The sequence below is a fragment of the Egretta garzetta genome, unplaced genomic scaffold (genome assembly GCF_000687185.1).
Source record: "Egretta garzetta isolate BGI_Z169 unplaced genomic scaffold, ASM68718v1 scaffold640, whole genome shotgun sequence".
Classification (NCBI taxonomy): Eukaryota; Metazoa; Chordata; class Aves; order Pelecaniformes; family Ardeidae; genus Egretta; species Egretta garzetta.
In genome coordinates, this window is record NW_009258264.1 from 671,132 (window position 1) to 685,512 (window position 14,381).

Here is a 14,381-nt window from a genome sequence, read left to right on the forward strand (position 1 = left end):
TCCAGGCCTTGCTACGGGCACTGAGAGGTGCTGGCGTGCAACTACCAAGGCTGTACTAGAGACCTCCCAGGTCATGGCAGTGCAGTTTCTTTAAAGGGTTATTGCAAGAGCTTGAATTTGGGGACTAAAATAACAAACACACCTGTAAAAGTTTCAGATTGCTAGCAAGCTCCGCGTAGGAGCTGCCGATGAGGACTGAATGCATTGGCAAGAATCCGTGCAGGGTTCACCCTGGCAGCTGCAGGCAGTACTGGAGACCACTGAAGGTCAGGATTAAGGCTGAGCTACAGGTGAGCACTGCTTCCCTGTAATGGTAAAGGGTATTGCAGGCTGTGACTGAGCGGCCTCCAGGTTCCTCAGCGGATGTCTTGTTCTATGGCACTGATAAGGCTAGGGCTCGGTGGCACGGGCCGAGCTGAGTGGGGAAGCTTCCACAGCACCTGCTTGAGAAAATGGATTTCACCAGCTCCATGAAATACCAACCAAAACAGCAAAAGAGGAGCCAAGAATGCAAGTATCAGATGCAAGGCTGGAGGAAACAACTTGGTAAACACCTTGTTCCTGCATTCTCCTCCAGCTCTGAGCCTGAACTCTCCATGGTCACTTGGGGCTGAAAATAAACCAAACCCCTTTAAACAGAGGCCAGCAACAGAGCTTTCTTTAGAAAATGCAGGTGTGGAATGTGACCTTTTCTCCACCATGCAGCAGGCCCGCATGACCCTAAATCAGCTGGTCTGCTAGCTAGCAGGCTGCAACGGCTGGACAACTACAGAGACGTTACTTTGAGTAACTGGTGTCAAAAGAATGGCAGCTTTGTAGACCTGGCTACAAAGAAGGGCAAAAAAGGAAGTTGCTATGGATATAACACGGGAACACATTAACACACTGGAATTAGACTAATGCAAACAGCGTTCAAAACCCCATTAGGTATGACACCAAGTTATGAGTCTTCAAAGCAGAAAATCAGGCTTTTCTTTCTCTGATGGATCAGAGGTAATTGCTCTACAAGCTCAAAGCACAGTGACTCATTTAAAAAAAAAAATAGCTCAGAGCTTCACTATGTGTTTTTATGATGTTCTCGGCATTATCAAGTAACTACTCATACAATGCAAAGTTGTATACAATCTTAGCAGAAAAGGCCAGCACATCGTCCTTACGCTATTATTTACATGATGACGCTAAGATAACAAATACCACTCAAGATGAGAGACATTCTCTGAAAACATCTCATGGGAGCAGTAAAACCGGGTGGAAAGAAAACTGTTTCTGTCAGAAGAGGTATGCAGATACCAAATCACTGAGTGACCCTTCAGAACTGTGCCAGATAGGCATGACGTGGCAGCTCATATGATAAAATAAGGAGACTAGAGAATATGAAGGGCAAAGCTGCTGCATGTTAAAAAGCACAGACAGCTATCAGAAGTGACTGGAAAAAATGGGCAGAGGTGGGGAATGTGCATTTTCCCCATTGGATCCTGCAAGATAGGTCTGTTTCAAGCATTTGAGTTTAGTGGCTTCGGGTTTCAGTAAAGCTCTGTTGAACATTTGCTCAATGCAGAGGCACTGCACGATTTCAGCACTGGCTGATGAGCAGCACTAAATGAGGCTCTGCAACAAGCTGCATTAGCAAAACCTCATGGCACACATTTGCACAGTACCTGCCAAAAACAACCCTGCCTTCCCAGCACTGTTTGCCTTTTGCTTTTCCTTCAGCGGCAAAATGAATCTCCAGATAAATGTCCTTTAAAGAAACAATCTTCACCAAAAGACAGAGATGAGTGATTTTCGGTTGGGGAAAGGAGGTTACAAAATATAAAGGATGCTTTATGTCTTTAGGACCCATTTGCTATTACAACAGGCAAGAAATCCCTCCTTCCACACAACACAGCCTTCACTGCACAACAGCATGACCCCAGTTAGGATTTTCACAACATGTGCCCTACAACAGACTCACAGAATGGTTGAGATTGAAAGGGACCTTGGGACATCATCTAGTCTTTACTCCCAGGATGTTGTTGGCCTCCTTTGCCTGCAGGGCACGTTACTGGCTCATATTCAACCTGTCCACCAGGACCCCCGTGTCCTTCTCTAAAAAGCTGCTTTCCAGTCAGCCAGTCCCCAGCATGGGGTTATTCCTCCCCAGGTGCAGGACTTGGCATTTCCCTTTGTTGAATTTCATGAGACCTGTTTTCCCGTTTCTCCAACCTGTCGAGGTCCCTCTGAACAGCAGCACAGCCATCAGATGAGTCAACCATTCCTCCCAGTTTTGCATCATCTGCAAACTTGCTGAGGATGCACTGACCCATCACCCAGGTCATTAATGAAGATGTGAAATATTGGCCCCATACTGCCAGAGTCAAAGTGAAGGCTTTAGACTCAGTTGCCTTTATCGAGACTTGCCAAACAAAAAGAAAAACCAACCCAAACGAAAACCTTTCCTCCATCTCCCACTCCTGGGGATGGATTTTATTCTGTGCTGTACCCTGACACATCACTTTTGCTGTGTCTGCAATGAGAGTTTGCAAGAGGAATGACACCTTCACAAAAGAGCCATAGACATGTGGCTCAACAAATTAATGACGTTAGGGCAGACAGACAAAATGCAATAAACCGTAAAAGATGCAAGCTATTTACTACCCAATAATGCATAAACAGAGTTAGCTAATTTTGTATAGAGAGGGGAGCACCAGGGAGGGTGCAAAGATTAAAGCAGGCTGGAAAATATGTGGATTTGTTTTGATGGAAACTTTATGACTTGCTCTAGTGTAGAATCAGGTGTGGAAATGACTTCATTGCAATTATACAGTTACATAAAAAGACTAAATAATAATCAGAAAAGAATCTGCATTCCTTGTTTTATTAGATGAAAACACTGATCTGGTTTCAATTATTTAGTAGATTGATACCGTTTCAGCCCGTTGGCCATATTGATAAGATCAGACTGCAAATAAATAGAGAAGAGTGAATGGAAAGAATAGGAATCACAGTTCCATCACTGTTTTTCAGGATATTTCCTGTACATTCCAGTACATTTTACAATACGAATTTAGAGCAGAACAGCCACCCATTCCAGTGTATAAAGAGACACGCATCTCTGCAACAGTGCAACAGGAGAAGTACAACAAAGCAGCTTTCACCCAGTCTTTACTTTGGCTAACATCTGGTTCTTAATTCTTTCTTTGTTTCATTAATAACTGTAACCCCAACTAAAGAGACTATCAAGGCCAAAAGAATGCTTATCCCTTTAGTGCTAACAAAGGTAGGCACGCTAGTGCAAGAAGTGCAAAATTAAATAGGGTCAACATCAATGGCCTGTCTACACGAGGATTCCCAAAGAGCTGAGTCAACAAAGTGCTGCAGTAAAGTGAAAACCGCTTGCATAGGCAGTGAAGGAACAAAGACTCTCTGCTCCCACTGAACTGGAAGAAACTGAAGGGCTTCACCATCTTCCACAATCGAGTTCTCAGAGGAACAAGAGTAACATACACTACAGAAACTGATTCAGTGAAAAGAGAACATATACGAGCAGACAACACCCATTTAGTTTCTTATTTAAAGCCACAGTTCTTCCTATTCTGACACCCAGCTGCACAACATACCCTGGGCCATACCAAAGAGTGAGAGAGGGGAAAAAAAAGAAAGTCACTGAAAAGACAGGAAGAAAAGTTTTCAGCACCTCTGAGATCAGGTGAACGTCAGTTATAAGCAACATAGCTAGGGCTTCTGGAGCTCAGTGTTCTAAAATAGTCTCAGAAGTCAGTGCACGCATGGGAGAACTTCACCGTATCGTTAACACTGACACTGGTGAGAGCATCACCTGGGGAAGAAGCCCACACCAAGCAGCAGTGCAACAAACTCTCAGCGTAACTCTACCAATTACGTGAAACCTACACCCTGTCACAAACCTTTCATGTGAGCTTTTGACAGACACATCGTTTGTGAAAAATCAATTAACCGTATAAAACAAGTTTGTCAAAAGCACACATAGGAAGATTCACCTCTTACTGATAGGGGAGTGACTGCTGATTATAGCTTAGGTTTTTAAGTGACTACCAATTTCAGAGGCTTAAAGAAAGTGCTGAAAAAATGAATATCACCAGATTAATGGCTGCCTGTCAGATGAGAGAGGAACTGAAATCAGGGTTATTTGTTGTGTTTTGTCCAGGTTCTTATCACTTTCTGGCAAACCGTACATTTGCCTAAAGTGGCAATCAGCAATTTTTCCATCGGTATGTAAACAGCAATATGCAAAAAACCAAATCCCAGACATAGCTCAATAGACAACACACAACTGCATCCTATGGCCCCGACCCCGCCATCCCAGAGTCCACCTCAGTAGCTGCTCTCTCAGGTGTTTCTCTCACAGCTCGTGGGAGGTTGCGTGAGGCTCCGGAAGCTCATCAATGTCACAGTTTCTGATCAGCTGAAAGAGGAACTCAATCTGTTTCTCATAATTCTCAACGGAGATTCTCTCATTCAACCCATGGATCCTGGTAGAAAGAGAAGAATGTTTTTCATTCCGGTGTGCATTTGTGACTCACCTGCATATAGCCAGCACCCTACTTGCCCGTTCAGTTCATAAAGCAATGACAACATAAAAATACAGTAATATACACCAAATGCTGCACTGTAACTGCAATGTCTGTTCCTCAGACCAACCAAATTTACTGTTTCTAAGGCTCAGAGCAAAACAACTAAGTCCATGTTGTGTGTGGAAAAGAAAAAACGGTATTCCAGCTTTCTGCCTATTTCTTGGCCATTTATGTCACTGTCCTGTACAGCTAGGAGAGCACTCTACTCCCATATCATCTGCACCTCAATAAAATGCCAAATCCATTATACACTGAATAAACAAACAATCCCTTGCATGATTATGTTCTTTGTTATCACTTTACCCCAGGAAACCAAACTTCCAGCTTTAAGGAGCAAATAAATTCAGGGTGGCACATGCCCAAACATACGGATAAATCTCTTAAACAAGGCCAGTTACCAGAACCACACCTTCACACTGCTGCACTATATAAAGGATCCAGTTAGCTTCACAGCATTGCTGTACTACCGAATGGGACACTGAAATGAGGTCTTGTCTGCATCTGAAGTAAAGAAGAGTAAGGGCTAACACTCTCCCAGTGTAACTACCATCCCCTATTTGTGCAGCACCCAAATCTGCAGGAAATGGGTGGCCTAACAGAATGTGAGGCAATACCACCACCATGCCAAGGTATACAAGGTTGGGTTTCCTTCTCCTGCCTAACGCATATCGATTTTCTCTTTCGCTAGTCCCCACCCCAAACAGCTGCCCACATGCAGGCAGAACACAGTACCTGGGAAGATCATCTGATTTCAAGAGCAGTGGGTTAAATCGATAAATGGCATTTGTGACGTTAGTGAAATGCCTGCTGTCTGTGTTTCCAATACACGTGCCTGGAAAACAAACCTCAGGTTTACTTTGCACGAGAGCAGCATTTTAATGACCCACACTTTTCCCAGCAGAAAGGAAGGGCATCTGATAACAGTTCTGCATGACCCCTAGCTACACCAAAAGCAAAATCACTGGAAATAGTTTATTGGTACGTCCTGGAAGAAGAACGTATCTCAGCCTCCACAAAAATTTGAGCTTCAAACTGCAGTCCAACAAACTGTACAGAACTAGGAGGGAGTTACAAGAACGGGAAGGGGCTGGGATCATAAAAAAAAAAAGCAAGAAGACCTGCTACCCTCCCTCACAATTCCTTTCTTCCCCGAAGAGATTCCTTTGTATGTGCAGAGAGTCAAATTCAAGGCTCATTGTTTCTGTCAGTTTCCTGTTTGCTTTTTTACTTCCACTACCAAAAAACAACATTAGAACTTTTAAAACATAAAGAGGGAATGGAATAAAAAGAGGAAAAACCAGCTGTTTCCAGTAGTTAACAGCTGGGGTGGAGAAATACACAGAAAATAGAAACAAGTCAATATTGGGGGATGGGGGAGAGAAAAGCAGGGCGGAAGCTGGAGAGGAAACAATAACCATCATGTGCTTGCTGTTACCTGGGACTACACTGTCAACATCTGGGAAAGTATCCAGGACTGTTCTTTGAAAAATATGGACTCCAAATGTCTGGTCATCCCAAGGACTGACAGGGAGTGGGTCAAAAGCCTCTACTACATCGATCTTCACTCTGTCATCAGCAACAGTGTTCCTAACCATCTCTAGCACCTATGGGTGAAACAGAGAAATTAAATAAGCAACAGAACTGAGAGAGTACATCCCTTCTAGATGCCAGAAAATGTTCCACTCTCCAGAAAAAGTTTGTCCATGAACTACCAGTTGTGGCTGCAAATACAGATGCCAGTTAGGACTGACACTGTGTGACAGTCTCTCTTCCTCTTACTCAGTGGATGGCTGATACTTAAGGTAATTTTTTATCCCCTAGTGCAGATGTTCCCTAGTTCAGATGCACATCACTGTCTCAAGGTATTCCTGAGCTGCTTCAGTCCTGAAAGGCAGATGGTCAGCCTGCTGCTGCTTGGTAGTTGGGTCATCGAAGTTAAAAATCCAGAAAAAGCTTCCAGAAAGAGAAACTTTCAGCAAAGGTTTGGGAAGGGAAGGTACTACTTAGTGACAATGTTTCACAGCTGGACAGGCCATACCTACTGAAGTGCACAAGACTCCTATATTCTCACAGGTCACAAACTTTAACATTTCCATTCCATAATCACATATGATCCATGTGCTCTTTGGCACAAAAAGACTTCTGAAATCTGCTCGATATAACTGCAAGGCATGCTTCCAAGTTTGGCCTGCCTCCTGCTCTGGTCCATGCTCAGAAGCCATAGGAGACAACACACTTCACAATCCATCTCAAAGGAGGAGCAAAGGCAGTAGATAAGCTGCCTTTCTGACAGCCTCCATACAGGAGCAATGCCCAAATCTTCCACTTTCTCTGCTTGTATGAATACAGGGATAGATGAAAAGAGTATTCTTATGGAACAGCTCTGCTGCACAAACAGCCAAGCGCCTCTCTGCTCAGAAAGGGATGGAGGATCTGGGGGTACAGTAAGAACCTCAGTGGTCTTCTCTGCAGAGTGGATCCGGAAGTTCACAGTTGCTTTTGCAGAAGATGGGATGACATTTATCTAGAAAAAAGGAAGGACCAAAACTTAAAAGGAAGTTAAAACCAGATTAAAATGCTAACTGCAAACTCAGAAACTGCTCAAAGAACTCCAGGCCTCAGAATAATGCTTCACTGTTTCCACTATCATTAAGTGTGATATCTCTTTCTGTAGTCTGTGTTAAAATACTGTACATCTCATCTGTAATGCAGATAACTACACAGAGATATTCATCAATTCAACAACATTAAGTTAGCTGTTATACAGAAGTTTTCCTTTTAAGATAAGCCCTCTCCCTTCAGAATCTCATCTGTAATGCAGATAACTACACAAAGATATTCATCAATTCAACAAAATCAAGTTAGCTGTTATACAGTTTTCCTTTTAAGATAAGCCCTCTCCCTTCAGAAACTTTATGTTGAGAAATTCTGAAAGTTAATAATTTTTTTTTAGCACTGTTTTTACCTAATTGTTGTATTACTTCTCCAAGTATGAGACGCGCAAGTCGCTTAACAAATGATGTTACTGAAGACATGTATCTCTTCTTTTCTACAGAAAATATTTAGGAAAAAAACAAGCCAGGCTGTCAGTTCTCTCCTGGCCACTCAGTGTCACTGTTCAGCCACTGCATCTTGTTTTCTTGTCCAGTGATGCTTTTCAGTAACAGATTTTTTTCAGGGACACACCAAACAGCCTGTTTATCTTCGAGGGCTACAGTATTTTTGGACAGCTACACCTCCTTATCAGGGCAAGATCTGGCTGTATCAGCCAGAACCTGTTATCTCTCAGTCCAAGGTGCACACTAACCCCACTCGCATGAAGGTAAATGCCAGACCCGTGCTCACAAACACAAGATCCCATCTGGGCTAGGGAAGCATTTATGACTGTGACATAGTTTCAAAGACCGTCATCGATACTTTGTATGATTACACAGAAAACACTCAAACTCTTTCTTCTCCATCCTAAAATGTAAACAATCTTAACACTAGCTTACAGAGATCAGACACTTCTGAAAGAAGTGATTTTCAACTAGCTAAATCCAAGCCACATCTGAAGTAAAAAGGAGACTGGTGGTGACACCAGACAGGGTCAGTACTGATCCTGTAACTGGATGTAAATAGGTGGAACCCAAATGTCCCAACAGTCTCATTGTACTACAAGGAGAAAAATCAAAATGAAGCTACCTTGATTCCTGCGTTAAACATCGTGACTGCTGTAGTAGTTCGAATCAAGGCATTGGTGGAAGGTTTCCAGGCAAGAACTCTTACAAAAAAGAAAGAGATGTTCAAAGGAGTTTAATAGTGACAGAACATAAGCACCACAATTACACAAGCAATAAGCTGGCCTATGCAATTAACAAAGCGGTTATTAACAGTAAAGCACTGACATTGTCTAAACTACAAAATGGTATAACTGATTGCCTGGGAGGACTAGGAATGGCTAATGGTCTTCATCTTTTAAGGGTGAGAGGCTGGGAATGTTCATCAAGGATTATTTTCTTACCTGCTGACAATAGGTGAAAACAGCCATAGATTGCTCATGATGAGATTGAGAGGAAACCTGAACTAAGTGGAAGAAACAAAACCACAAATCAGATAATTTCTAGTTTTCAAGATGACAGTGTAGTCACTTGGCTATGGCTGAAAAAATTCCAGCAGAAACAATTATCTGGGAGAAAGTCCAGCTTAAGTCTTCTCCTTCCCAGGAACTATGTAACTGTCCTCTAAATTCATATGCTGGGTTACTCTTCACTTACTAATATAAAAATCTGAGAATGAAATTATAGTTCTTTCCTCACCTCTGATGCAAGGTGCTCCATAGTCATGAGTTCTGGCCCATGGCCAAACAGATTGCGCAAGGGATTCTGCTCCAGTCTACGACAAAGCAAATCAACATTTGAATTTTAAAAAAAAATCTCTGGCTATTACTGCTCCAGAAGGTTGATAGGAATTTGATTTGTGAAATGTATCCATGTATTTGAGATGCAATCACACTTTCCTCTCCTGGTAAGGAGATCTGTGAGCGCAGCTCCATGACAGATTTCTGGGCATTCCAGTCACATGCAAAGATTTTCTTTCAAGAACAGCTGAAAAAAATCTGAAAGCCTGACTCTTACAAAGAATACATGGAAATCTATAAAAATATCACACCAAAATCCATCATGTCTGTACATACTAAGTTTTTCTAAGGTAAGTATTGATTAGCCAATTTGATATCTACACAGACATGTAATGAGATGATTTACTGACTTTATACCATGTTTATTGGCTTGGATAATTACCAGCTAGTGGCAGCAGGTATGTGCAAGGGTAAATTCCAGAGAAATTCTGCAACCCAAACAAAGCAATCTCTACCGCTACAGAGTAAATTATGATAGACATCACGATGTACCCATTGTCTTGGCTTTAAGGAATCAACTGACACTAGGAACAGCTGAAGTGAAAAGACACTCCAGACATTTGGCAATTGTCCCTTTCCTGGGGATTGTGTTTCTGCCCTTCAAAGTGAGCTACAAACCTCAATTTCAAATATATGAGGGGAATTTGCAAAACACTTAGGAGTCTGCTTGACTTGTCTTCAACGTTAAGATGACAGGGAAGCTCTCACCTGGACATCGCTGCTGCAAGAATGCCAATACTTGTCTCCTTAGGAGGAAAGGACGAATGTCCTGGCTCTTTTTCCACAGTGAAGTTCAGTGTCATTGAACCCTTTTCTGTGATAGCAATTCTGGCCAATGATAAATAAATAAATTATTAATGCAACTCTAAACACACATGCACAGACTACAAGTAAAAAGAACTACTCTGCCTATTTTTAGTATCATAAAAAACACCAAAGAAGCAGCAAAACCAAATCCTTAACACAATCTCCAAATGTTTGGAGGGCTGATGTCTTGGCTGCCTCTCCAGTGAGCAGACTCTACAGCATACAATTAATGTGCTGGCAGTAGCTAAGTGGAACATTCTGCTTTTGTCAGCACAGCTGTGATGGACAGCAAGCAAATGCTGAAGGTCCTTTGCTTGCACTTTGTGCCACTGCTGTAGCTTTAGCAACACCAACGCTGCTACATGCCTTGAGAATGTATTTTATTGGCATTAGCAAGGTCATTCCTCACAAATTAATTATTGAAAACGGATCACTTTCATCATGGTAAATTGTGTTCTTGCTTACTTACACAGCTACTGGCTTCTCCACTCCTGCAATGATGCCATCTAGTATTGCACTCCCCTCATCCAGTAAGAAGGAGAGTTTCACTCCTCTAGCTTCCAACAGAGCTGCAATCTTCATTGCTCCCTTGCGACCAAACACCTGTGAGAATCCAGCCAGAGGAACTGGTCAGATTAAGTCACACCATTAGGAAGAATACTGGAAAACAACTTGCTATTGACAGTCACCAGTGCTACAATGCAAAGAATGCAAGAAATCCCCTCATCAACAGCTCTAGAGCAACCTGTCGATAAAAGATTCTTCCTAGCAAAATTCATTGGAGATTGTTAACAGCCTGGTGGCAGATGAATTTATCTCCACACTGAGGAATGCTCTCATTCATGACTCATTGAATGTTGCTTTGAATCCTCCTAGCTCTTGGACACAATGGTATCTCAGAGCTATAAGCTCCACAAATTAATTAGCCATTTTGAAGAGGTATTCATTTGAACTCTTAGCAATTCTTTGTCTTTATATTTTGAAAATGAAAAAACCAAACCACCTCATCTGTCTCTTTGTACTGTTTAGTAGCAGGTATACCCACAACAAAAGTGGAATATTTTTGTTAGCTCTTCTCGATCATTTGCAACAACCATGTAAATCTTAAGCCAGCTTTTCATGTATTATATATACTCCAAAATGTGACTCCTGCTGTACCTTCCATGCAGAAAAGAATTTGAAATAACACTCTACTGTTTTCTTTTCTCTTTGCTCATCACGCGAAACCCTTTGTCAATGTCACTTAAAGCCAAACAATCAATAAGTAACTACAACCACGTGCCTGACACAGTATCTACCCACATAACCAAGAAAAACAGGAAAAACTTTGTAGCTAAACGGTGTTTAAAAATTCAGCCTTGTTACATACATGAACAGTGCAAACAACTAGTTGTTCTGATGGAAGGAAAGCAAATACCTCTTCATCGTGTCCGATGCCAACATAGAATGATCTGCGGGGTCTGTAATTTCTTCTCAGCAAAAATTCTAGAGCTTGCAGAATACCCTGCAGAAAAAAAGCAGGATGTATCGAGCTATTCTTGTGTGTTAGCAAGGACAATAAATACAAAAGAATGCAATGTAATGTAAAAGAAATATGATGCATTCAGAGCCCTTAAGGAAACTTTGTCCTGTTCACAGTTGAGCTTTTATTCCTACAACTCCTACTGATTATATTCATATTCTTGGATAACACACTGCAATATTTTTGATCAATAATGCTTAAGACTTAGCGTGCTACACAGTGTCAGTGTACATACACAAAATACAGTGTAGGCTTGTTCTTGCTACTGATGAAGTCAGTGACAAACTGCACAGGAAGCATGACAGAGTTATAATTATCCAAGGAATTCACTGTTCCTCTAAGCTGTCTATCCTACACACAGTTTGGCTCTGACTTGAGCTACCAAATCCATTCATTTTAATAAGCAGTATGCTTTGTACAAAAAGTGCTAAGAAGACAGAAACAGAAGAATGAGAAACTTAATCTGAAGAATGAGAAATGAAATCTACCATTTGCCTCATTTTTTTCATCCCGCCTGTTTTTTTCAATTTAAGCTAGTTAATTTTTTTTCATTTCAGCAGAAGTGATATCGCTTCTACCTCGTCAGCACCCATTTTTGCCATGTTCACTGAAATTGTTGATTTTTATCATCCATTTGTGGAGTTACTTGTGCAGTTCATAGTACAAGGAAGCACCAAAACAAAGTTTTAAGTTGCAAGGCTTTGAAATTGATGATTAAACAACTTCAAGAAACTTTCTAGGAGTATGGCCTATACCATAATAAGCAGCCACAGCATCTGTGACACTGATTTGCTAAACATCTCTTTAAATTTAAATACATGGAAGTAATCCACGCAAGTCACAAAGGACTGGTTTTCTTATTAATTTTTCCATCAGCCTTTTCCCAAATGAGAACTCCTTCACAGATCCATGTTTTTTATACTTCGTACAGCAGCTCTTTGTTCTGCCACAGACTAGATAATAAGAGAGACAAGGTTATTTGACTATAACATTAAATAAGCATTGTTTATTTTGAAACTCAAGTTTTTTCAAAGGGCCAAGTTTGCTTCTGAATGCCCACATGACACCTGGGAAAAAGTAAAAGGTCTATCCTTGGTTTCAAACACAGCATTTGACATAAAATTTGAATATGGCATTTAACCAAATACATCTGCATCTGTGAACATGTTTTCTGGATCTTCCAAGAGCTTTAACTCTGCTTTCTTCAGTAATAAAAAGACCACTCCACCTCATCTCTAGGAAAAGTTGGGAGAAAACCACGGGGCTTAGGAATTTACCACTAAAATCCTGCATTTAAAGAGGGGCAAGAGAGACAATATAGTAAATCTCAAGATAATAGAGTCCTCTGATTTGCCTTTTTCAGGCTTTGTATCTCTCTGAAATGGTATTACCAACACGACGTACTATGGCAGAGTTTTTGTTATCCAGCGTTCCTCGTCCATAGATGAAACCTTCATGCTCTGCAGCTGAGAAAGGAGGGAAATCCCAGCCCTCCGGGGGAGCAGGCACAACATCCATGTGTGCAAGCAGCATATAGGGCATCATTTCAGGGTTAGAACCCTGAACAGTAAAGAGATGGCTGTATTTCCCAACAGTTTCATGTTGAATGAACTTTGAAGAAAATACAGCCGGGAAGACTGTTAAGAAAAAAATTAAAAACACATGAAAAAGAAAAATTAACAATAATGTCCTATTTTATCATTATATACTCCACAGAGTAGTCATCTATTTAGCCTCAAGGGAAGCACTGTAACTAAGACTAGGAAGCAGATGTGTAGCTTCGTTCTCACACTTCTACCAATCCATCTCACTGTGTATTTAAGACTTTCCTAAGCAAACCCAGTAACTGTTGTTCACCAGCGCTGCAGCTGTTTTGCAGGTAGGAATGACTGGACTGCCAAAAAAAGCAGGCTGAAACAAGGGTAGTCTTCCTTTGGTCCTTCTCAAACCAAAAACCATCACTGCAAAGAGAGATTTGAACCTTCTCTGTTCTAGCTTTGCCCACTGCTACACAAAAGTACACTGTGGCAGAGGTGACCTACGCATGCCATTTTTGCTAGTCCTTTCTTGAGGAAAAACAAAATAAAAATCTGTTCCATTACATTCAAGAACCATATATATTCTCTTCAATTTGTTTATGAAAATAGAATTGAGCAGCAGAGATTGCCAGGAATGAAAGTTCAGTACCTTCCTGAATGTAATTCCCAAATTCTGCCATGGCAGTTGTATTCAAATCCTCTGGAGACACGGAAACAGTTGGGATTTTAATAGCGCCTTCAATGAAATACAAAACAGAAATCATTCAACACTGAAATCAGTCAAACAATACTTGAACTGCATTTCAAAAGGGAAAATAATATTTATGTTCCTGAATATTTTCCAGGCTTTAAAGATTGTTTCACAGGATAGTAATTGCTGCCACTATCAAATACGACTGATGGACTTCAGCTGAGCTGTGCCCATGCAGCACACTGGTATTTCCTTCCAGTGTCAGCCAATTTCTCTAATTGCTTCAACCTCATTTTTCATCCTAAAACATTGTAGAAATGCTACTGCCCAGAAGCAGCTGCATTTTGTTAGGGTGAACTGATGCCTCAGAACCCTAAACTATTCTGGCAGCTAAGCAGGCAGCTTCGCTGGCAGTTCAAGGTTCTTTTTCAATAGTAAGTCAGGCTGTGATGGTAAGACTCTTATAGCACCTTCTTTCCTACTGCTCCAACCCTTAAAGATACATAGACAGGCTGTTTGTTGCTCCTAGTCTGCTCTGTCATTTAAACAGGGTCAGACAAGGCTGCTCTCCAACACCGAGTCACTCATGCAAAACAGGGCATAACTTAGTCCAAATCACAGCTGCCTTTCCTAAGAGCATCTTAGGATGCATCTAAGTGAGGCTACAGAGTCCTTTTAAAGGTCGTGTTACTTAAGAAGAAACAAAGAAATAAGTATCTCTCATATCCCTGCATTTTCCCGTTAAAAAGTACGCAAACAGAATTTGCTAGGCAAGAAATCTTCCAAACCAACAACGCGAGACTTACAAAACCCAACCCCCACTTGAACAGTC

At 41.4% G+C, this 14,381-nt stretch overlaps 1 protein-coding gene across 1 annotated transcript; it reads right to left on the reverse strand.

Moving 5' to 3' along the window:
* Positions 1-4,360: 4,360 nt before the first annotated feature.
* Positions 4,361-13,622, reverse strand: PM20D1 (peptidase M20 domain containing 1). The gene is made up of 12 exons (XM_009647807.2): positions 13,508-13,622; positions 12,725-12,957; positions 11,216-11,302; positions 10,268-10,401; positions 9,700-9,819; positions 8,891-8,966; positions 8,596-8,657; positions 8,277-8,355; positions 7,045-7,116; positions 6,028-6,196; positions 5,325-5,424; positions 4,361-4,490 (listed from the first exon to the last, which is right to left on the reverse strand). Exons 1-12 carry the CDS (start codon positions 13,620-13,622, stop codon positions 4,361-4,363), a joined length of 1,377 nt encoding a protein of 458 aa, XP_009646102.2.
* Positions 13,623-14,381: the final 759 nt, after the last annotated feature.